At 47.7% G+C, this 23762-nt stretch overlaps 10 protein-coding genes across 10 annotated transcripts; 6 read left to right on the top strand and 4 right to left on the bottom strand.

Annotated features, from left to right (window-relative positions):
- Window positions 1–253: 253 nt before the first annotated feature.
- clf1 (putative cell cycle control protein (Cwf4)) lies at window positions 254–2322 on the bottom strand (the record flags this gene model as incomplete). The annotated part of the gene is made up of 2 exons (XM_001825282.1): window positions 254–484; window positions 541–2322. 2 exons carry the CDS (start codon window positions 2320–2322, stop codon window positions 254–256), a joined length of 2013 nt encoding a protein of 670 aa, XP_001825334.1.
- Window positions 2323–2715: 393 nt separating this feature from the next.
- On the top strand, window positions 2716–4281 carry AO090038000412 (U4/U6-U5 snRNP complex subunit PRP31; the record flags this gene model as incomplete). Its single annotated transcript, XM_001825283.3, has 1 exon — window positions 2716–4281. The coding sequence occupies one exon, from the start codon at window positions 2716–2718 to the stop codon at window positions 4279–4281; it is 1566 nt and encodes a 521-aa protein (XP_001825335.1).
- Window positions 4282–5170: 889 nt separating this feature from the next.
- On the top strand, window positions 5171–5972 carry AO090038000413 (uncharacterized protein; the record flags this gene model as incomplete). Its single annotated transcript, XM_001825284.1, has 2 exons — window positions 5171–5735; window positions 5797–5972. The coding sequence occupies 2 exons, from the start codon at window positions 5171–5173 to the stop codon at window positions 5970–5972; spliced, it is 741 nt and encodes a 246-aa protein (XP_001825336.1).
- Window positions 5973–7216: 1244 nt separating this feature from the next.
- Window positions 7217–9414, top strand: AO090038000414 (high affinity methionine permease; the record flags this gene model as incomplete). Its single annotated transcript, XM_001825285.3, has 8 exons — window positions 7217–7478; window positions 7531–7866; window positions 7921–7996; window positions 8053–8239; window positions 8295–8563; window positions 8649–8785; window positions 8850–9102; window positions 9159–9414. 8 exons carry the CDS (start codon window positions 7217–7219, stop codon window positions 9412–9414), a joined length of 1776 nt encoding a protein of 591 aa, XP_001825337.1.
- An 851-nt stretch (window positions 9415–10265) lies between these two features.
- AO090038000415 (transient receptor potential ion channel family protein) lies at window positions 10266–12467 on the top strand (the record flags this gene model as incomplete). Its single annotated transcript, XM_001825286.1, has 2 exons — window positions 10266–10635; window positions 10702–12467. 2 exons carry the CDS (start codon window positions 10266–10268, stop codon window positions 12465–12467), a joined length of 2136 nt encoding a protein of 711 aa, XP_001825338.1.
- Window positions 12468–14635: 2168 nt separating this feature from the next.
- On the top strand, window positions 14636–15771 carry AO090038000416 (uncharacterized protein; the record flags this gene model as incomplete). The annotated part of the gene is made up of 4 exons (XM_001825287.1): window positions 14636–15266; window positions 15318–15532; window positions 15590–15682; window positions 15733–15771. 4 exons carry the CDS (start codon window positions 14636–14638, stop codon window positions 15769–15771), a joined length of 978 nt encoding a protein of 325 aa, XP_001825339.1.
- Window positions 15772–17470: 1699 nt separating this feature from the next.
- AO090038000417 (adenosylhomocysteinase) lies at window positions 17471–18982 on the top strand (the record flags this gene model as incomplete). The annotated part of the gene is made up of 4 exons (XM_001825288.3): window positions 17471–17509; window positions 17569–17828; window positions 17880–18481; window positions 18534–18982. The coding sequence occupies 4 exons, from the start codon at window positions 17471–17473 to the stop codon at window positions 18980–18982; spliced, it is 1350 nt and encodes a 449-aa protein (XP_001825340.1).
- Window positions 18983–19902: 920 nt separating this feature from the next.
- AO090038000418 (uncharacterized protein) lies at window positions 19903–20383 on the bottom strand (the record flags this gene model as incomplete). The annotated part of the gene is made up of 2 exons (XM_001825289.3): window positions 19903–20040; window positions 20102–20383. The coding sequence occupies 2 exons, from the start codon at window positions 20381–20383 to the stop codon at window positions 19903–19905; spliced, it is 420 nt and encodes a 139-aa protein (XP_001825341.1).
- Window positions 20384–21206: 823 nt separating this feature from the next.
- AO090038000419 (uncharacterized protein) lies at window positions 21207–21625 on the bottom strand (the record flags this gene model as incomplete). Its single annotated transcript, XM_001825290.3, has 2 exons — window positions 21207–21311; window positions 21371–21625. 2 exons carry the CDS (start codon window positions 21623–21625, stop codon window positions 21207–21209), a joined length of 360 nt encoding a protein of 119 aa, XP_001825342.1.
- Window positions 21626–22729: 1104 nt separating this feature from the next.
- AO090038000420 (uncharacterized protein) lies at window positions 22730–23177 on the bottom strand (the record flags this gene model as incomplete). The annotated part of the gene is made up of 2 exons (XM_001825291.3): window positions 22730–22852; window positions 22917–23177. 2 exons carry the CDS (start codon window positions 23175–23177, stop codon window positions 22730–22732), a joined length of 384 nt encoding a protein of 127 aa, XP_001825343.1.
- Between the last annotated feature and the right edge of the window lie 585 nt (window positions 23178–23762).

The following is a 23762-nucleotide window of genomic DNA, read 5'->3' as shown; positions in this document are numbered from 1 at the left end:
ATAAAGTACAAGGCCTGAAGAATGATATGTATTAATCATAGATGTCCCTACGATGGTCGACTAAATCACACCCATGATCGCTCGATCCCCTCTCTAGGACGGTTTGACTGGGAAATAGAAATAATTCATGGTCATTATCTTGGGATTAATTCTACCTGATTTTGATATAAACTGCACTGACTCATCCCATGGTATGTACCCATAGCCCACATATAAAACACACAGCACTTTACCTTTCTGAATGTCCAGCCCATTAGGCCTGACCCGACTTCCAGGCATGTGCTCTTTGCAGCAACTTGGACAGGTTTGCCGCCGATTGATCGTCGGCCGGGAACACATAATCCATGTATTCCTCGTACCGGTCGTCGTCCAACTTGCGGCGCTTCTTGACGCGACGCGGCATCTGCCTCTCGATCTTGTCGATGTCCTCGGGGGACCCATGTGTATGTTCGAATGACCGCCAGGCATTGAGGAGTTCCACACGCTGCATAATGTGAGATTCAAGACTTTTCTCTTTCTACATAGCAAGGCACAACTTACCTCTTCCTTGAGATCCTTTTCTTTGAACACCTTGTGTGCGCGGTTGAAGACCGCCCGAGCGCGCCGTTTGGCCTCGTCGCTGACTGGCCGTTCCTCCTCCTCTTCTTCTTCCTCCTCGTCTTCCGGGATGTTGATCTCGAACCGGGCATAGTTGATCCACACCTTGACATGGTCGGTCTTCTCCAGAAGACGCTCGTAGAGCTGCCGGACTCTGTCATATTCGCCTTCGTATTCCTCGAAATCGATGTATGACTTCCACACCAGCTCGGGCATATCCAGAGTCGGTTGCTCAATTCCTAGCTCAAAAATGGCCCGCGCACGGTCGCTATCATCTAGGCCCCGTTCCAGCTCAGCAAACTGAATCCAGGATTGACTGTTGGAGGGATTCCACTCGATCTGCTTCTCGAACAGTGTCCGGCACCGTACAAACTCGAAAAGCTGGCGCTCGAGATCGATGTAGCCTCTGAAGAGCTTGTCTTTGGGGCACATGCCGATCGCCTGACCTAATGTCTTGCGAGCGGTTTGGAGCTCCATCTGGCGAATTTCAAACTGGGCTTTCATAAGCCATATCTTGGCAAATGTGAACTTTTTGTGTGGAATGAGCTTCAAGCATTCGTTATAAATTTGCCGAGCGCGTTCCACGTCTTTGGCTTCCATTTCTTCCCAGATGGCATAGAATATCCAGAGGTAGATATAACGTCTCCAGTGCCTCTTCTCCTGTGACGGAGGAATCTGTGCAATGGCTCGTTCGTATGTGTCACGTACCCGCTCAGGGTCACCGGAGGTCTCTTCGAGGCGAGTAAAGTCAAACCAAATGTCGTAGTTCCGAGGGTTTTCCTTGAGCTGCTCCTCGTACTGGACTCGGCGCTTGGAAAGAATGACGTCCTCAACGCCCTCCCTATCACCAAACTGTTTCTCGAATGTAGTGTAGGCTCTGTGCAATGTAACGGACTTAGAGCGAGGAAGTCGGTCCAGGGCATATTTGTAGATAGCACGTGCACGCTCATACTCCTTCATCTTCGCCTCGAACTTGGCATAGGCGATAAAAAGCTTTTCATCCATGAAGTCTTCACCCAGCGCTTCAATTCCTGCACCGTAGACTTCTCTCACCAAATCACTAGTCCCATACTCCTCCTCGAATCGGGCCCACTTGATCCAGTTCCTCGGTTCAGGATGAACAATCGTGAATCGTTGGAAGATATTGCGCGCCCTCTCGAATTCATTGTACCGCTTCTCGAGCTTGATATACGCACTCCAGGCTCCCTCTTCCGGCTCCCATGACATCCATCGCTCAAAGACTTGCCGAGTACCAGGGATGTTGCCCAAAGTCTCTTCCATATAAACATACTTGTACCAGAGCTTATCGACACGGGGCAAGATCGTCACTGCACGGTCAAGCAAGTTCCTCGCATGGTTGATATTCCTATTTCGCATCTCCGCCTCGATGTATCGGATCCACAGCGGTACTGAAGTTGGAAGAACATCTAGCGCTCGCTCGAAGATAGAACGCGCCCGGCGAAATTCTTTCTGTTCAAGTTCCCATGCTGCATAGCGCATCCAATTGTTCATGTTAATCCTGTTTCGGCGAACATAGTCCTCGAACTCCTTTCTCTTGCGACCTTGGTACTCGTGCAATTCTTCCAAATCGGCAAATCGTTGCGTCGGGGCCTGCAACGCGGGTTCCTGCCGGTCAACAGCCTCACGAAGCAGCTGTTCCGCTGAGATCTGGATCGGCGCGGCGGCCTTGTTCTTGACCCTGGGAGGGCCGCGAGACGACTCCATGGTGATGTGAGGTTATACCAAGCAGGTAATTTGTCGGCGACGCGTATTCGAGTCGGGGATGTTGGGTAGATCACACTACCCAATTTATCTTAGAAGGACAGTGTACCCCCTCCGGAAGCCCAAGGCCTAGTAATTAGCTTCTAACCGACCGCACGGTATCGGGACAGCTCCAAGTCAGATGTCGTTGCTGCTAGATCGACTTTTGGTTCTGCTAGCTAAGAGTCGGAAAAGCTGCATGTTAGGTTTGTAGCGCCACCCGAGATCAGAGCTCGAGGTGGCTGACTAAGCAAGTGACCTAAATGGAAAAGCAACTCGGCGGCGTCGAAAGTTCATTCAACCACCACTTCACCTTAATTCTATTTTACCTCTTGGTCGCGTCGCAGCTCCCTCATCATGTCTACTGCTGAGGAGCTTTTGAGGGATTTTGAATCGGACGACGAGGACTTCCAGGCGGGCGAGGGAGTCGAGGAAGATGTGGACGAAGAGCAGCAGCACTTACAAAAAGCTGGCTCTGAGGTCACCAATGAGTTCGAGGTCGCCCTCTCCACCGGTGACGAGCTTACTCGCCTACACAAACTTTTGCGCGACCACTACTCGGTCAGATTTCCAGAATTAGAAACCCTTGTTACGAGTCCGATCGATTATGCCAAGACAGTCGCTATCTTGAAAAATGGCCCGCTCAACGATATCAAAGCTCTCTCCTCCTCCGCGGACAATATGGTCGGCGAACCGCTCAAGTCTATTTTGGATGGCCCCTCTTTGATGGTCGTTTCTGTGGAGGGTACCACCACCCGAGGACGTGAAATGACCGAGTCGGAGTTGAAGGTGGTGCTGGATACATGCGAGAGGATTTTGAAGTTGGATCGAGAGCGCAGGGCTCTTACAGAAAGCATCCAATCTCGCATTACGCAGATCGCCCCAAATCTAGCAGCTTTGATCGGACCTGAAACAGCAGCTCAGTTCCTTAATCAGACCGGAGGACTACGTGAACTTGCTAAGATCCCGGCGTGCAACCTGGGTGCTCAAGGCAATAAGAGAACCGAAGGGCTAGGCTTCGCTACGAATATTGGTGTTAGATCTCGAGGATTCCTCTACAATTCGCCACTGATACAGGAGGTTCCGGATGACCTGAAGCGCCAGGCGATCCGTATTGTCTCGGCTAAGATGGTCCTTGCTACCCGTGCGGACGTATCTAACTTCAGCCCCGATGGATCGCTGGGCGAAGATTTGAAACAGCAATGTTTTACACGGCTAGAGAAGCTGACTGAACCTCCCCCGAATTCTGGAGTGAAGGCCCTCCCCGCTCCCGATGACAAGCCGGCCCGCAAGCGAGGTGGTAGGAGGGCTAGAAAGGCCAAGGAGGCAGTTGCTATGACAGATATGCGCAAGGCCCAGAACCGGATGGCCTTCGGTAAGGAAGAAGCGGAAGTCGGTTACGGCACGGGTGAAGGGACAGTTGGATTGGGAATGCTCGGTCAGCAGAATGATGGACGGATTCGATCAACCCAGATCGACAACAGAACTCGAGCGAAACTCAGCAAGTCGAACAAAGGCTGGGGAACCGCGACACCTGCTAGTGGCACGGCTTCCTCTCTCCGCGCGTTCAGTTCTGGGGTTGGAGGAACGGCAAGTGTTCTTCAAGCGAAAGGTCTTCGCTCTTCTGGCATTGGTACTTCACTGGGCGGCAGCGGTACGGCTAGTACCATTGCCTTTACGCCGGTGCAGGGACTTGAGCTCGTTGACCCTAAGGTGCAAGCAGAGTTGAGCCGCAAACGTAAGGCAGAGGAAGACCGATGGTTTAAGTCGGGTACTTTTACGCAGGTTGGCGGCAGCCAAAGCAACAATAACTCTTCCCAGAAGGATAATGGAGGTTTCAAAGTGCCACCAATTCCTCCACAGAAGAAGGTCGATACAGGTGAGGGTAAGATGGGCCCTCCGCCACTGCCCCTGAAGCGATAGTGGAGTTTCTGTTTATTCTTTGTTTTCGTTACCAATTTTGCTTTCCTGAGCATCTTAAGAAAGGCGTTTTTGAGATTGGGGATCCGTTCGGAATTCGCATGATACCATCGACCAATGTATGATAAATCTCGAGACAGTGGCATACTTGAAGAGAATGAAATGTAATAGAGCTATGGCTTTATGGAGTAGAACTGTACTTGTCACGGGTAGCGTTTCGGATAACCCTGGCGGTGCCACGTGCCGATTGCCAGGTACCATGGAACTGGGGGAAGAAATACTCCGGGTCCGACGTAAAATTCTGTGAAGATGGCGTGCTAGTCGCAACATTTCGCCGCTAGAATAAGTGGGGAATAGTTCTGCCATGTCAGATCCAAGTTCAAGCGCTGTACAACTAACTAAATACCAATAAAGAATGATTTCAGGGCTCAATGCCTGGTGCTTCATTATTTTGAATCAATCCGGGGACTTCTTTGCCCTAAAGACGCCAAAACGGGGGCGCTAAGCATAAAGTTGCTTTAGTTGAAAATCCCCCGGTCAGCGGCGGCCCAATGGCGAGCCGGTGGATGGCTCTAGCCGAACGGGCCTCAGGCAGTCTCGTCAACGTATTGCGTGCTTTGAAGGGGAGTTCGCTCAATACCGCCCCTTTCCCCGGGGGCGTTTGGGATATATAGGCCATGTTTCGTCCTCATGTAGAACTTTTTCCATTTGTTTCTCCTTTTCCTTCGTTTTCAAGCAAAAGTCTGTCCTTCCGCAGCATCTTCTGGCTTCTTTGATACCCCATTTGCATTCTCATCTCACTCCAAGCCCTAATCCACCCAAAAAATAGACACCCAAAGACAAGAACAAAGAAAAGAAAAGAACAGAGAAGAAAAGAAAAAAGAGAGACCCAATGGCGCCAGTGGAAATAGGCCAACCGGTCTTCGGCGTAGACAGCCCAAAACCCACATCCCAGTCTCCATCTCTGTACGACCACACCCTAATCACCACCGACTTCGATGCCCTCAAATTCCACGCCGCAGCGTCCCTCCAGCTTCAATTCGGCCATGCCCATGAAACAGCAGCACTACAAAGTGACCTCCTAATCACATCACCGTACAACGATCCCAAACACCTCTTGGATCTCAAAACTCTCGATACACCCAACCAATTGCTCGCCAAAGCCCTCACCATTCTCAGACCCATCCGTGATGACTACGCCACGGCGCCATACACGGAATCCTTCAATTGGCAAGCCGTGTTTAACTTCCTGCGTGATTTAGCCCAGACGAATGGGTATCGGTGGGAGACGCAGCATTTCTACGTCGTTGTATTCCGGTCCCGGCTCCAGGCGGACATCGATAAACAGCGATTACATGATTTGGATGCCTATTCGCATCAGGAGGCTGTTGCTAGTGGGGGGTTGTTGAAGTATTGGTTTGGGACGAAGGATGGGGAGAGGAGGAATTTGGCTACTTGTGAGTTTATTTTTCTTTCTTTTTACTTTATTCTCAGGGCAGTTGCTGATGGTGATACTAGGTCTCTGGCGTAGTCGCAATGATGCCAGGTTGGGAGGTACCGGGCCTTGGCATAAGAAGGCACGCGGTGCTGCACGAGATATGTATGAGGATATCACATTTACGACACTCAAATTGGTCATTGAAGATGATGTGAGGTCGTGGAGGATTACGGATTGGACAGAGGAGGATGAATGAAATTGGTAATGGCTGCATTGCTTGAGATACCATAGAATGGTTTGTCGTTTTTTTTTGTTTGGGAAATGGTGTTTCTAGAGCGTTTATACTAGCATTTCTGCTCATAGTTCTATGGTAATTAGGTTCTCTTATACTGTATGTTTACTGTTGAGTTGTGGTCCTGAATAGGGTTCATATTCAGGCCCATGATCTTGGGCCGTTAGCGTACCGGAGCTGGGGAACTTTATCTAAAGCCAAGAAAAATCAAGAAAACAAGATTGGAAAGTATTACGAACTACACACTCAACAGAAGAGTTCTTCAACTATAATGTAGGAGAGGGAAGAACATGGAGAAAGATTTATTGCAATGGGAGGGGAAAGAAGTAAGTAGGTTCGCTCAAATCACATAATTCTCTACTAAAATGAGATGTTCTGCGCGAGGTCCGAGCACATGTATTGTTTGTTGGCGTCATCCGAACCTTTATGCGAACATGCCGAGAAAAGAAGACTTTAAAGATTATTCCACAGATTAATTGTGAAGATTATGAATTTGAGAGGATTGATTCGACAATGCATGTTCATTTCAAACTAACCATTGCCGAAGAGACTGGGGTCTAAGACGAAGCTGGAAATTCTACACGACTAAGTACTAAACCAGTACTAGTAGGCCTGATGAGATGACTACCGGGATGATTGACACCATCCACTGCCATACTTGCACAACAGACTGTTCGATCTTGCTCAATACTTTTATGAATACGAGCTTCGCCTGGATTTTCTGAGATTCTTTAATTATAAAGATGAAGCTGTATGTCTGCAACAGAGAGTAATTGAATCTCTTTGGGAGACGGAGTAATTTCCAACAGAATTCCGGAGGGTTTGGTCGTCGAGATTTAAGTAAATGATACTATTGCGGGGATGAGTGTCGCCATTTCTAGCATGAGCACGAGGTGGCATTAAGACCTCTAGCTGATAATTTTCATAAAGCCTTTTAAAATCCGGCAATGATCTTAACCTCGTCTAGACCTATCATGCTTCCCGATAGCGCCATTCAACGCCAAATTGAGCATTGCGTGGGGTGCTTATCTAGCATCTGACCGAGATACGATTTTCTGTTCGGTTTAACGAGCTATAAATGTAGCTCAAGTCGTAGTAGACATGTCCATGCATGTTCGCGGCCCTTGGGATCTACACTTTCCTACCCTTTTATACCGTATTTTCTCTCCTTCCTCGCAGGCCAGGTAAAAAAGCTGCAAACCTGCCTAATGGGTCTACCGTTTTGGGGCGATAGAGAAAAAGATGCCGGCATCTCCGTCCGAGAACATAACGCCTCCCAAGAGAGTACCATTCAAGATGGTAGTGTCAAATATACAGCGGCAGAAGGCATCAATTCAACCAGCGTGACCTACCAGGATGCGAGTGGTGCACCCGTGGAGACGGATTCGCCATTGGGATACTCCGTTAGCTTTTGGACAAGTCTATGCCTGAATATCAATCAAATGGTCGGAACTGGTATCTTTTCAACGCGTGAGTATGTCCCTATTACCCCATTTCAACCCTCATACTTATGTCTCCGAAGCTGCCACCATTCTTAAGGGTGTTGGTTCCGTTGGTCTTTCCATGATATACTGGTTCATAGGATATCTGCTCGCCCAGAGCACGCTCGCGGTGTACCTGGAGCTGGCGTCATACTTTCCCAGTCGTTCTGGGTCGGAAGTCGTGTATCTTGAGCAGGCATTCCCAAAACCTGACTACTTCTTCCCTACAACATTCGCAGTGAAACATGTTGTCTTCTCGTTTGGGAGTAGCAATGCCATCGTCTTTGCCGAGTACATCTTCGGAATCGCAGGGTCAGGGTACACGAACTGGCAGTTAAAAGGTGTCGCCGTGGCTGCGTATACTGTAGCAACATTAAGTATGTGGATAGAAAACACGTCATCCCTGGATCTTTGACTGATATGAAATGCAGTTGTGAGTTCAAGTACCAAATGGTCACTGAGAGTCGTTGTCTGGTTTGGATTCATCAAGATCGCAACCCTGGTATTGTATGTTGAGCGCGAAACAAGTTTGGGGCATTTCACCAACTCACCTATCATTACAGGATCTCAATCGCGGGACTTGTTGTGCTTGGTGGGCATACAAAAGTCGAAGACCCTATGATCAACTGGCATGATGCCTGGAAAGGGACATCTTCGGCAAGTGCCTACGGTGCTACCAATGCCATGATCAAACTGATCTTTTCTTACTCTGGCTATACCAACGCTTTCAGTGTGGTTAATGAGATCAAGGTTTGCTATTGATTACCCAGCGCTTCAGGATAACGATACCTAATTGTCTATACAGAATCCCATCAAAACACTTCGTTGGAGCGCGCCGTTCTCACTGCTCCTCGTCACATCCCTCTATATTCTTGTGAACGTCGCCTACTTCTCCGCTGCCTCAAGGGAAGAAATCTTAAATTCGAAGCAAATCGCCGCAGGAGTCTTTTTTCAAAAGATCTTTGGCACGAATGGGGCTTCCCGCGCGCTGAACGTGCTCATCTGCATTAGCGCATTCGGCAATCTGATGGCTGTTATGGTTAGCTATTCTAGAATGCTCCGAGAGACTGGAAGGTGAGATTACTAGTCTAGAACGCTAGAGCACTAGGCATACCCTATGGATTCATCTAGCAAACATGCTAATTCTTGGGACCTATAGGCAAGGTGTACTTCCCTGGCCTAAATTCTGGACTTCTACGAAGCCGTTTGGAACACCCCTGGGGCCTTATCTCGTCCAGTGGTCCATAACTGTTATCATGATTCTCGCCCCTCCTGCTGGAGATGCCTTCAACTTTGGTCTGTGCCTCTCCCTGTACTTCTTGCACATAATTCTCAAACTGACAAAAAAATGATCGAATAGTCGTCGACCTCTCTGTATACCCCTCAAGTATCTTCAATTTCCTCTTGGTGGTCGGCCTCCTATTGATCCGCCGACGCCGCAGCAAGCTCAATCTACCTAGACCCGAGTATAAATCATGGGCAATTGCGATCGGCTTTGCACTGTTGGCGAACCTCTACTTGCTTGCTGCGCCATGGTACCCGCCCACCGGGGGCGCAAACGGTGGAGACGTTAGCTTCTGGTACGGCACATATTTGGTAGTCGGCATTGGACTGTAAGTACTCATCTTGCACCTCGCCGATATGCTCTTTTGATTAATGTAAAATCCAGGCTTGTTGCTTGTGGCGTATACTACTACGTCTGGATCAAGTTGCTTCCTAAATACAAAGGTTATGAGTTTCGACAGACCGTGTTGGAATTCGACGATGGATCTGTTGCGCATAACCTTGTCAAGGTTCCCGTCGCAGAGCTGGCGCGCTGGGATGTGGAGCATGATGCCGTTGGTCGTCTGCGCCATCGGACAACATACCAAAGCAGTACTGCAACCGATGAAGATAAGTCGAGCGAACAAAAGAATGTCTCTTGAAAGTGCATGATGTATGTTGGCATGAGAGATATAATGGGAGGCCCATAACTCCGGATTCGTCGCCATGTTGTACTTGATGGATGTATATAGTAGGTAGCAAATCATGAACTTGTCCTTCTGTTGCTTATTGTGATACAAGCCTCTCAACGAGGGAATCGGTGGCTATATATAGCGGTCATCACGTGCAAGCCCTACATACTAGTTGGGATGAAAAGCCGAATGAATGATCATGGAGATTTGCTTTGTCTGCCTTTCAGGGTGTGAAACAGCCTTAGGCATCACTATGATGGCCTGGTTGGTTGGAGTGGTGTGCCTGTGCCACATCCACGGAATTGGTCCCTGACATCGTTTGAAGCCCGACTGACTCTTCTTCCTGTTCTCAATTTCATTCATCCGATCCTCTGGCTACTTACATCATCTCCGCATAATAGAACCATATATCTATCAAGGCAGCAATGGACTGACTGACATTGCTTCAAGCGCACTGCATCTTAACCGTCGTAAGACGATTAGGTTCGTTCCTAAAGCTTCTTCCACTGAGATCTTCAAAAGTCCTGTGTCATCTAGTCCCATCTAGCCTAGTTGACTTGTTTGCGCTCATTGTGGAAGCAACTAGTGAATGTCTATGTTTTGTTTCCGCGATAATTCTCACGCCCCAGCCGTTGCAGAATCACCAAACCTTCATTTCTATTGCTTACCTCCACATTCAAACATCGAGCATAGTCAAGCTGCAACCCAAGTATTTAGGACACTCTACTTAATTACTATCGTGATACTGGTGCGCCACTTTGGGCGACATGCGCGGATGCCATCTCCACCTTTCCTGAGATACATCAGTAACAACCGGCGAAATGCGACCAATACCACAGATCATCTACCTGATTGTGCTGCTTGCTTCGCAGCTGGTAACAGCTGACGAATATATCGAGTCCAGAGCACTAAGTTTGTGCTCCAACAGTTTGGAGTTTACAGCGACGTACTTCAATGTAAAGTTCACACCGAAGAATCGTACCATTGCATTGAGCTTTAATGGAAGGTCATCTATATCTGGCAAAGTTATTGCAGAGTTGATTATTACCGTCTACGGCTACACCGCCATGACCAAGGTGTTGAACCCTTGTGATATGGATCTTGAAGGGCTTTGCCCGGTGAGGGCCGGTGAGATCCCGGTGATGAATACCAACATCAAAATACCCGACTCAGTTATTTCGCAGATTCCTGGTGGGTTTATCTCCAGGGTGCACAAGTGACTGCCTAGGATTGCTTGATTTCCTAACTATCATGCAGGTATTGCCTATACAGTCCCGGACTTGGATGCCTCCGTGCGCGTTTTCATCAACTCCTCCGATACAGGAAGAAGTATTACTTGTCTCGAAGCAGAGCTTTCGAATGGCAAAACAGTTTATCAGCCCGGGGTTGGTTGGACGACGGCTATAATTTCTGGTCTGGGTCTGGCTGCCTCTGCAGTCACCTCTGCGCTTGGCCACTCAAAGGCTGCCATACACATAGCAACCAATGTTCTCTCGCTTTTTGGATTCATGCAGTCACAAGCAATGTTTGGAATGTCGTCAGTTCACATGCCTCCGATTGTGCAGTTGTGGACTCAGAACTTTCAATGGAGCATGGGCATCGTTCGTGTCGGCTTCTTGGAGACTTTATGTACTTGGTATCAAAGGTCCACAGGTGGACGGCCTTCGACTCTCATTGTCAACCACTCTAAAAAGTCGATTCAAATTCTCAAAAAGCGATTTCATGGCACTTTGCTAAAGCGAGCCGGTAAATCTGGAGCAGATACACATAAAAGCATTGTGATACGCGGCATCCAACGTGTCGGGTATAAGGCAGGAATTGAATCTACCAACATCTTCTTGACAGGTTTGATCTTCTTCGTCTTCTTTGCCACACTTGCAATGATCTGTGTTGCAATATTCAGTGTCATTCGTAAGTCTCTAGTCAAGTCTGGGAAGATCAAGAATGATGAAGTCAAATGGAACTTCATTCCAAAGGGAATCCTATTCCGGGTAATCCTGATTGGGTACCCTCAGATATGCATACTCTGTTTGTGGGAATTTACTCAACATGACTCTCCCGCTGAGGTTATTCTTGCCGCCGTCATGCTCTTGACTACCACAGTTGCCATAGGATTTGCAACACAAAAGGTCGTCCGTCTGGCGAAACAGTCAGTGAAACTATACGGAAACGCTGCATACACTCTCTATACTGACCCTGCCTGTTTGAATAAGTGGGGCTTTCTATACGTGCAATATCAAGCCAAGGCTTACTACTTCATTATGCCAGCCCTTGTCTATGTCATAGTGAAATCAATGTTTATCAGCCTGAGCCAAGCAGCCCCTGTGGTGCAAACCATAGCATTGGTAATTATCGAGGCATTGATGCTGATCTCGGTCAGCATCCTGAGACCCTGGATGAACAAGAAGACTGACATATACAACATCTCCATTGCAGCTATCAATTTTGTTAATGCTATCTTCCTGCTTATCTTTTCGAATGTCTTCAGCCAACCTGGCATTCTGACTGGCGTGATGGGAGTTGTTTTCTTTGCCTACAACGCAGTGTTCTCACTAGTCCTTCTGGTTCTCATGTTAATTGCTTCCATCTACGCCGTCCTATCAAAGAACCCAGACATTCGATACCAACCGATGAGGGACGATCGTGAGTCGTTTATTAGGTCACAGTCCCAACATCAGCTGGGTACCGAGTTGGATGCCTTGGGTGCCGCCGCTCGCGGTGAAAAGCATTCTAATCACGACAACTCCATCCCAAGTTTAGTTGATCCTATGGACAGACATGGACATGGTAACGAACCGAACGGTGAAGATAGGCTAGAAGCGAACCAGCCTTCATCAGATATTCTTGGGAGTGAAGCTCTGGGATATCAAAATAACCGTCGCAAACATATACCGCATTGCCGAAAATTCTATCGGCCAGGCCGCTGCAAGCCCCCTACAAACCCCGATGTTATACTGCCTACGGACGTTAGCAGGGCTTGCAGCACGTCGAGTCCATGGAACAGAGGAGCTGGATATGACTAAAGCACTGAGACTCTAGAGCAGGCTGACCACTTTTCTGTTTCCTACTCTTCTTGGCTGTCATATATCACGTTTGACTTGAAGTATGCAACTGGCATTTTATCTAGCTATTCAATGATTTGTATGCATATGTCCCTTACTGCTGATTTCTTCCACCAACAAATGTAGTGACCAATTGCCAATCTGCATTGTAGTGTAATTAAATAACCAACATCATTATTGCTCTGGGTTTTCAACGGAGGCTGACAGACGGCCCACGTACTAGAGATATCTCGGTTACATAGGCCACCTTTTGTTGGTACATGATAATTGTTGTAGGCGCTAGAAGGTCTAGATAAGAAAGCACAAGATCTACACACAATAAGTAACTTCGTATATACAGACTTCTAGTAAAGTAATGTTCAATTTAGATTTTGATACGTCCCATACATTTCTTTCAATACTAATATAGTCCTGATTACCTCAGAACTGGAAATTTCTACACTAATAGACACACGTCGCAATCCTCTTTTCCAAACCATCGGACAAGCCGATGTATTTGATGAAAAGAAAAAGCAGATGGTTCCAAAAATTGCTTCGAGGTCCCGAGGGTCCTGAAGACTCGGCCTACTTAGCCAGGTTTCCCCGCTCTAAGCGCTAGGATATACCTGGATAGCTCAATCGACGAGCTGGGAAGGGGAAGAAAAGAAGATGATACCACCGGCGAAAACGAGACTATTTATTCCGAGAGGCGCCATCTAGTTGTTCTTTCCAAAGAAAGATTTCAAGGAGTTTGAGTGGAAGGAGCTTCAGCGGAAGTACAGGCAGCACAGTGCTTACTCATTTGGGCCTATGTAACTATGTGATTATTAGGTACCGTTGCTCGTTTTTGTCCTACGGGCACATTGGCCGAGTGGTCAAAAGGACGAGGCACGCCAATCGAGGAGCTGAAGGTTTTTTTTTTTGCCTTCCTATCATGCATATCCGGGTTCAAACCCAGCCTCCTCCGTAAACTTTTACACTCTCTATTGTTTATATTTCGATGTGTATATGCTTATCGCGACTTCAATGAAGCTGTTATGCGTTTAGTTTAATATTGGATAACTAGCGTCATCTGTGGATCCACCCTGGATCCACTTTGTTGAACCAATGAGGTCACGTGAGTACTCATCGGTTTATATGCGATGAATGATCGTTATGAGAAGATATCGCTGAGATGGAGAATCAGTTTATAATTGGATTTGAATATGATTGCGATACCGTCTAGCCATTTCTATTTGACCATCCTGCTGTACATTTTAGGAGGTGGGCAAAGCATGACGCAGTGGTACGGCCCTTTAGCTATTGATGCCGCCGAGGTAGATTCTAAGCCACTTGGGAGAGAACAAGTAGAGATATTCAGAGAAAATTCCCGCTGAGGGCTTCTCAGTGGATAAGTACTCATATGTATATTTAAGGCTTTATCTGTGTGGATCTGCTGCGACGTTCCGCAGACTGTCTGAAAAGGTTGGGCATATTGTCACGGAAGGACAAATTATATCGCATATAAACAATATACAGATAGCTACGATAGGCTTTCGGACTTGGAGTCTATCGAGCTTAGTAGATCTTCTCCGGATTTCCTGCACTTACACTATCATAGAACATGGAGACCTCAAGAGTTTCAAAATCCCATCGATACACGAATCACAAAGCGGCAGGTCTTGGTTTTCAACCACAAAAGGCATTTCACAGGTTCCGTTCAAAGATCCCACAAATAACCAACCGACAATTGTAATCCGATCATCAGCTGCCCGTATTTCCGAGACCAAATCCTCCTACTCGGCTCCTTCTAGAGCGAATTTTGTATACGGATGAGCATTTCAATCTTCCAAACAGGAATAGTTACCCGTCAAATGTGGGGTCAGACTCCACAGGTTCTGCAACGGGAATTGTTGCCCGCCTATGTGGAGAGCACCCAATGGGGAAATATTGCCTCGTGCAGCAACCAAGGACAGCTTCGCGGCATGCTACTGGTGATAACGCGACACGACTTTCTTATCCGATGCGGGGCAGGGTGGAACACGATGACATTTGCAATCCACGGTCCCTAACTGGGTTGACGAGGGGCAGAATCTATAAAGACAGGGTCGAATCCACGTCAACATGGCCTCTATTGCAATTTCCTCAAGCCATCATACACATCCTTCAACATGCCCGGAGTTCTAGCCGAGACTACCCTGTCCGTCAGCGATGGTCCCTTAACCTCTGAGAACGCAGCGTACCTGCGCCCCTCCGACCCTAACCTCCCCGTCGAGGAACTCCGCAAGCGCTACGATGAGGACGGCTACCTCTTCCTGAAGCAGGTGCTGCCCCGCGAAGATATCCTGGAAGCCTGCAAGGCCTATTTCGAGTACCTCGCTCCTACTGGCGTTCTGCAGGAGGGCACCGAGCCTGTGGAGGGAGTCTTTAACCGGACGAAGTCCATCGACGATTATCCCGGCATTGGAGCCGGCCATGTGGGCGGCAATGGCCGCCCTGGTGGAGACAGCGCGGCACAGTTTGTCGACAAGGCCATCGAGGCCCATTACAAGGACTGGTACACTAAGAACGTGGTTAACCACCCCGCTTTGTACGATTTTATCGCCAAGTTCACCGGCTGGGGTAACGATACTTTGACCTTCAAGCGGACGCTCCTGAGAAACAATATCCCTGGTTCGAAGCCCATTGGTGTCCACTATGATCAGATCTTCCTTCGCTATGGAGAGCCGACGGCTGTGACTGCTTGGGTGCCTATTGGTGATATTAAGATTAATGGTGGAGGTTTGATTTATCTTGAGAATGGTATGTTGTACTGGAGAGTGGAGTATACGATCATAGCCTGACAGTTTGTAGGTGACTCCATCGGTCAGAAGATTGAAGATGATTTCACTGCCAAGGCATTGAAGGCTGGTCTGACGCAAGAAGAGGCCAAGTCGGCCTTCAACTCGAATATGATGTCTACCGGTCTGCTCTCGGAGTTCCCGGCTGAGTTTGCTAAGGAAAACAACCGGCGCTGGCTTGTCTCGGCCTACGAAGCGGGCGATGTGGTCTTGCACAAGCCTCATGTTGTAAGTTCATGATCTTGTCATGATAACGTCTGGAACATTGACTAACGGATGCTCAAGATCCACGCGTCGACCATCAACAACGATGAGGACAACGTCATCCGTCTTGCAACTGATCTGCGATTCTGCGATTCCTCGAAGCCATATGATAAGGTTCGTCCCCTGTTCGTCCGACCTTCGTGATAGCAGCTAACGTCTCGCAGAGATGGATGAACTACTACAGATTTAACGACGGTGTTTGAATTGGAGGATTATTTGGGTTTCATCGTTCACTGTTACGGCCGTATACCAGTATTTTAATGCATGATTTTCTTTAACGAGAGTATATCTATGAGCATCTGTAATCTGCAACTTCAATTGAACCGAGAATGCCCTGGCAGTTTGTCTATAGCATACACAAAATAAATGTATCCATATACCCATCACCGACCCGCCTCGGTCAGGGAAGCCACTGACAGCAACCCTACATTCTAGACAGTGTCTCCAAACGTACAATGGCAGATCCTAACATCATCAGTACTTCTCTTCTCCGCCGTATCGTGGAATAAGAACATACTGCTTATCATCACAATACCCACCCGTCCATCCAGGGCCTTGATTAATACACTAGACCGACTTCATTAGCCTCCATATCGTAGATCACCGAACGGGGACACAAATACAGTAACACGACATGCCAAATTGGCAGCCTCATCTCCTCCCTGAACCTGACAGGATGAGTCCGCGCTCAAGATGACATCCCGAAGGGGTGTTCCCATCGCGAGAGAAGCAAGGGCAGCCGAGGTAAACAAACGAAAGAGCTTCATTGTTTATGATTAGGACAAGGTATAGGAAATGTACAATCAAGTTCGAGTAGAAATACTGAAAAAGTTCTGGGGGGGGGGGGGGGGGGGGGGGGGGGTTACTTTTACGTTCTGTGCAGAGGCTATGACGTTACGCTTAATTGGCATTCTTGGGTTCGCTTGGAATGTGAGTGTTCGCATTCGGGGATCTGCGGTGATATCGTGCAGATCTTGGCTATCCGCGTACCCCTCGCGTCTTCCCCGCTATGGTTTCTGGCTCTATGTATTTGTCTGTACGTTGTCCTATTCTTGGAGATGTATTGAGGCATATTTGGACAAGGTCCAGCGCTCTTGTTCTTCGGGATTACCACCTCGGTGAATAGTTGCTGTTCCTCATTTCTTGAGTCCGAGCAGCGTATCTATTGTCAGATTTTGGTACAGTAGTAGCTCCAATTGGGCTTGGGTATTGATCCCTCGGCAAGCTGGGCGTCAGTATCTGCAAGACTCTTTCATCACTGTCAACAACTCGCATTGGAGAAGGAGAGAAAATGAAGGCATGGGAACCTTTCGGGGTTGAAGTGTCAGAGCGCATGTGACAGATTTGATAGGTTATTGGTTGGCCGTTTTCTGAGGCACCAATCTTGAGGTCAGGTGACCAAACTTTAACGGCTCTCAGGCAGGGCAGAGAAAGTATAGATGGTAGACATAGTACGAACAGTATTGTAGAAAGCAAGGCGATGGCCATCTATTGAGTGACAATTGAAGCCTAAGAGGCATTCTCAGGTCCAATCGACTCTGACCATTTTCAATAGGCTGTGCATAAAGGTCCGCTCCTGTTGATAGACGCTAACCTAAATGTAGTTCGGAACGACAGTTAGTCCGGGAGAGAAAATCAGCAGCCCCGCCAGGCCAGGGCCACCAGTCCCTCAGTGGCCCCTCTCCTCTTTTGATTTTGCTGTTGCTCCTCTCCTTTTAATTCTTCTCTCCCCTCCCCCCAAATCCACTCTTCTTCTCCTCTTCCATCCTCTCATACCCTTTTTATACACCTCTCGGTAAGTGCTGTCCACCGCCTTGTTTTTCCCTTGAAGATACCCATTGCTAATAGTGTTCAACAGTTCCTCTTCCTTTTTTCCTTATACCTTCATAAATATCAGCAACCATGGCTGCTCCCGCTCACCAGTTCAAGGTCGCCGACATCGTACGTGTCTCCAAGGTGCCGAAGATACTGTCATGTTCAGATTGTTGACCATCCCCTAGTCCCTGGCCGCCTTCGGTCGCCGCGAGATCGAGCTCGCCGAGATTGAGATGCCCGGTCTGATGGCCATCCGTCGCAGATACGCCGCTGACCAGCCTCTCGCCGGTGCCCGCATTGCTGGCTGTCTTCACATGACCATCCAGACTGCTGTCCTCATTGAGACCCTCGTTGCCCTTGGTGCTGAGGTTACCTGGACCAGCTGCAACATCTTCTCCACCCAGGACCACGCCGCCGCTGCCATCGCCGCTGCCGGTGTCCCTGTGTAAGTAGAGGAACCACACGCCCCAACTTCTCCGAGACTAACGTATTTTAGCTTCGCCTGGAAGGGTGAGACCGATGAGGAGTACAACTGGTGCTTGGAGCAGCAGCTCTCTGCCTTCAAGGATGGCAAGAAGCTCAACCTCATCCTCGATGACGGTGGTGACCTCACCTCCCTCGTCCACGAGAAGTACCCTGAGCAGCTCAAGGACTGCTACGGTCTCTCCGAGGAGACCACCACTGGTGTCCACCACCTCTACAAGATGATGAAGGAGAACAAGCTCCTCGTCCCCGCCATCAACGTCAACGACTCCGTCACCAAGTCCAAGTTCGACAACCTCTACGGTTGCCGTGAGTCCCTCATTGACGGTATCAAGCGTGCTACCGACGTCATGATCGCCGGAAAGGTCGCTGTTGTTGCCGGTTACGGTGACGTCGGCAAGGGCTGTGCCCAGGCTCTCCACAGCATGGGTGCCCGCGTCCTTGTCACCGAGATTGACCCCATCAACGCTCTCCAGGCCGCTGTCCAGGGCTTCGAGGTTACCACCATGGAGAAGGCCGCTCCCCTTGGTCAGATCTTCGTCACCACCACCGGTTGCCGTGACATCCTCGTTGGCAAGCACTTCGAGGTCATGCGCAACGATGCCATCGTCTGCAGTAAGTACCTGTCGCTGATCACTCGGACTTGAACATATACTGACGAAACTAGACATTGGTCACTTCGACATTGAGATTGATGTCGCTTGGCTCAAGGCTAACGCCAAGTCCGTCCAGAACATCAAGCCCCAGGTTGACCGCTACCTGATGGCCAACGGCCGCCACATCATCCTCCTTGCTGAGGGTCGTCTTGTCAACCTTGGCTGTGCCACTGGTCACTCCTCTTTCGTCATGTCCTGCTCCTTCTCCAACCAGGTCCTCGCCCAGATCGCCCTCTACAAGGCCGAGGATGCTGAGTTTGGCAAGAAGTACGTCGAGTTCGGCACCACTGGCAAGAAGCCCGTCGGTGTCTACGTCCTCCCCAAGGTCCTCGACGAACAGGTTGCTCTGTGCCACCTTGAGCACGTCAACGCCGAGCTCTCCAAGCTCACCCCTGTCCAGGCCGAGTACCTTGGTCTCCCTGCCGAGGGTCCCTACAAGGCCGACCACTACCGCTACTAAACTCCTCCTTTCCGTTTGTTGTTGATTGGTATACCCTAACCTAGATTCTTTTCAACATTATCACGATGTTACGAATAACATAGAGTCCCATTTAACTTGGGCTCAAAAGTATTTTGTCTTCAACGGCAATAAAAGTGGCATATATGGGGGTTATTACGGATAGTGTTTATGGGTCGGCTTGCCTATTTTGCATTCAACAGTGCGTACTGATGGGTCATGTCTTAATGTTATTGTTTGGCGATTAGATGAGAGCCAGACCGAGGCCATGCTATAGAGCATTTAAATAATAAAAAAAATTGCCTCAAGTTGCGTCAATGAGTTTCGTAGACTGCAGAACCAGAAATGTTATTGACATTGTCTGTTGTCAGCCGTCTGCCCCACTAGTAGTAAAATGTTCAGCTAAATATGGAGATCTATGCGTCGAGTGTGCAATATCTTTTGCCACTCTAGAATATGAGACTAGTTATCCTTATGTCCGCAACAAGACTTTAAATAATTTATACATCACGGTATATTGAGGCAGAAACCTGGATAGAAAAGTGGGAATATAATTTGTTTCTCCCAGTGCGCTATAATCGACATACAGATAAATACTATACTATATAGGATAGGATATAAAAATCGATAGGAATCTAGACATAAAATTTCCAAAACATAAAGACTGCATGGATATTCAATTCGGGTAGGAGGCCCATTCTATACAAAATGACCACAAAGTGGAGGACCAAGATATACATGGCGAAGGATAAAGGACAGCAAAAAGGAGAAAAAAAAGGGTAAGTATATAACGACAAACGAGTCCCAAAACCAGACAGGAAACCTCCAATGAAAAGATTCGAATTATTATAGATAACCCTTGATCCAGCATTCCTCCCCGCAGACAAAAACCAACAAGGATCAAAAATCAGCCACAATCCAAATCAAATGCTCTTAGAAGAACCACATTTGACTATACCTCCCACAGTCTGCGCCGCGACCACGGAGAGAAGGTTTTCCACTTGCTGCACGTTATGCCCTAATTCTGCCAGGCCCTCCGCGCCTCCCAAGAATTGTTCCGTCTGTATTCAATTATATTAGTAAGATAAGTCTGGTAAATATGTCCACTCAGCTAAAACTTACGCAGTCCAAAGAGTGCAGCCATCCTAACGGATCCTGAGTAATAGTCGCAATATCGGTGACCTCGGCAGCAGCGTTGGTGATGCATGATATTAACCCGTCCAGCCCCTCCAGTTTGATATTTGACTGAGAAACATTATCCAACGCTACGCTGAGCCCTTTCTGCACGGTATCGCCGGCACATTTCAAGACATCCGCAACATCAGCGCGCTCCTCGAGGTTGTGAATCGGTTTAGCGAAGGCAAGGCCTACAGCGGCGAGCGAACACAGCGTCTGGATCTTCATATTGGATGATGTTGATGTCAACTAGGGAGGTGAAACAGATTTTCAATGAAGAAAGATATATTTGAGGGTAGTATCAGGAGCGTTGCAAAAAGCTAATAAGAGAAGAGAGACAGAGAGAGAGAGAGATATGACATGTCAAGAAACAGCAGATCCTTTATACCCTTACGACCTTGACGGCAATGCCTTAGACAGGAGGGGGTTCCACAAGAGAGTTCAAGACCCACCAGTATGTAGAGAATTTTCCAATAGCTTCCAAGATTCAGATCGGCGATTTGTTGGAGCTCATTATGGGGGTATGGTTGGCCTCGCTTCGTATAGCCTGGGGCACAAGGTTCAATAGATCGATCGGGATCCCCACGGTAAATATCCCATGATTCGAAATCGTACGTACGGAGTATTACTATACCATGACCCCTTTAGGAATTCAGGGATTTACCAAGCATGACTTTAATAATGTAGCTAAAGTCTATTAATTCTAATAGATAACAGGATAGGGATGTAAATTGACTCCCTATTCTAGGGAGTTTTTCTATGTGGAATCGACTCATCGAGGGAATCTATATCTTACATCAGGTAGTAGCTTTGAATATTAATTATTCAATATATATACAGTATATACTATTATACAAACAGGGGTGCCAGCTCTGGCAGGGTCATGATAGTTCTGAGGCAGTCCGAGCTGGTACTCCATAACAATATATCTTAACGTAATCAGTAAACGAGCGGGGCCAACCTATTTTTTTCAAGGCTCTTCTGATCTTCCAAGGATATAGAAACCAAAACCAGATATAGGGTATCCTCAATTCAAAATAAATGCTTCTATTCACTGTGCTGAACATTGGGCTACACTTTCCTCCACAAGCGGCGAGAGTGCGTCGCTTAGTTCGCGGAACTCATTCTCCGTCAGAGCTTTCTGTGCGTCGGTGGTCTGTATACGAATATTAGTAAGATAGGTCTTTCAAATATGCTCACTCTGGTGCTACTTACGCAACCGACCAAAAGCGTTGGAAACCCAGTGATAACAAAAAAGCCGGAATCAAGTTGCTCAAGTCCATTCTGCATACATTGTACAAAATGCGGCAGCACCCGGCACACAGGAAGGCTCCCACACCCATTGGAGACTGCCTCTTTCGCCAAATTGATGACACAGTTGGTGTAGTCATCGCGCGCCTCGAGGTTGTGAACTGGGGTCGCGAATGCAAGGCCAACAGTGGCGAGTGAGAACAGGGTTTGGAACTTCATATTTAAATGATTTTGGATGACGTCGACTAGGGAGGTTGAAAATGATTGCCAATGGAGAAGGGTATATTTGAGTGTAATATAGGAGCGTTGCCAAAAGGTTGTAGGAAACACGAGAGAGAGAGGCCCAGATCTTTATACTTTGACAGCAAATGCCTCAGGCAGGAGGAGGCTCCACGAAAAGACCCACCACTTCTGGGCCACGTAGATTGGTATTTATTCAATAAAATGTACGTTTTGGGAATGCCATACCTGCTTCAAGAATAGTAATCACTCTGGCTGACTCATGTTTGCTATGAATATGCTAAATTCTGACCGAAGAGCCAATGATACTTAGACTTCAGCAAGAACATAGAAATGAGCTTCCAAATCTTCTATTAGCGTATATGCAGAGATGAACCACAATCTATTGAGATCAGCGATTTATTGACAGATACGAGCTTATTATGGGGTACAAAAGTGTATGTATTCATGAATCATACATGCTAGCCGGCAATAGTGTGTGCGCCACATCAAGCTAAATCTGGGTCTTCGGTTGTGCAGATCACGATGATCTTCCTAGGTTTGTCCAGTCCCTACCGAAAATTTCTGTTGAAATGCTCGTGTTTTGGCGCCGCATGTTTTTACCCCTTCGAAAATTCAGCAACTATGACTCTAGCAATGTCCCTAGACCTATTTACTTATTAGGTGATAGGGTGACGAATTGACTCTCTATTCTCCGGGTTCTGTATGTGGAATCTAATCATCGGGTATCTATATCTGAAATCAGTAGCTTCAGAAAGCCTGTCCAAAAGTTAAGTTAGCCTACAGCTCTATGCCAACTCTCACACCAAAACTTGATAGCTTAGGATCATTGATGAGTAGGGGGACGTAGGCGAGGGATGAAGGGGTAAAAAAGAAGGAACAATAAATGTAGTAGATTAATAATAATAATCAAGTAAGACAAAAGGCTAAGTATACAAAGATAGCCGTAGCCCAAAACCCGACACAGGATAACTTCAATAGAATATCAGAAACATCATACCCATCATGCACCACTCCTCCCCCTGACAAGAGCCAACAACCAGTAAACAACAAAACACCAACCTCAATTCAAACCAAATATTCCTACGCAGACTTGGAGCAGCTAGTCAAACTCTCGCTCGTCATCTCCAAGAATGATACTTGCAGTGTGTTCAACTCAACCTCCGAGACTCCCGCGTTCTTCAGCCCGTCCCATAAGGTCTGGCCCTGTTATAAACAAATCAGTAAAATGAGTCTTTCAAATATATCCACCTTCTCTGCTGGTACTTACGCAGCTGTTCAAAGACGCCAGCCATTCTGAGCGACGCTGGTCAAGATCCGTGATATCAGTGACTTGGGCAGTAGCGTCGGTAGTACATGCTGTGAACTCGTCCAGCACGCCGCATGCCTTGGGAAGGGTTGCGCAGCCTTGGGTAACGCCTTTCTTCACGACGCCTGTGACGCAGTCGGTGAAATCTTGACCGCGGTTTTGGATTGGGTTGGCGAAGGCAAGGCCTAAGGTGGCGAGGGAGCAGAGGGTTTGAAACTTCATTTTGGGTATTGGTGGATGGGTTTGAATTGTGGAGGTTAAACTGGTTTTTTGTAGAGATAGATTCGTTTAAGTATGAGATGGTAGAAGACTGGTGAGACTGACGAGAGAAAAAAGAAATGCAGCAATAGCCCAGGTTTTTATATGTTACAACCTTGACTTCAATGCCTTGGACAGGAGGAGGTTTTAGAAAAGACCTCAATAGGGAAATTCAATAGCTCCGAGATACTATGTATCAGATGGGGATTTATTGACAGGCACGAGCTCATGATAGGGTAGGATCAGCCTTCCAAGTCTCCTTTACAGACTCTTTTTGTATACCCTGAGAGCACAAAGTTCAATAGATCGACCTATCCATCGAGACTCTTGAAGATTAGTTCTCCGGAAATTGTTTCCGTGACAAGGATTGGATGTTGGTTGTGTTTTAAGTATCTTCTATTTATGAATAGTTCTGCAATAGTGTGTGCGCCACGGCTGAATCTGGGATCTGCAGATCATCCGCAGTACAGACGATACGATGGTTTTTTCGGATTTGATTCGGTCTTACTGTCGGGGAAGATTTCTTCAGGAATTATTTGATTTTCAGAA

This window comes from Aspergillus oryzae, chromosome 6, assembly GCF_000184455.2.
Source record: "Aspergillus oryzae RIB40 DNA, chromosome 6".
Taxonomy (NCBI): domain Eukaryota; kingdom Fungi; phylum Ascomycota; class Eurotiomycetes; order Eurotiales; family Aspergillaceae; genus Aspergillus; species Aspergillus oryzae.
This window is presented reverse-complemented; position numbering and strand designations above follow the sequence as displayed.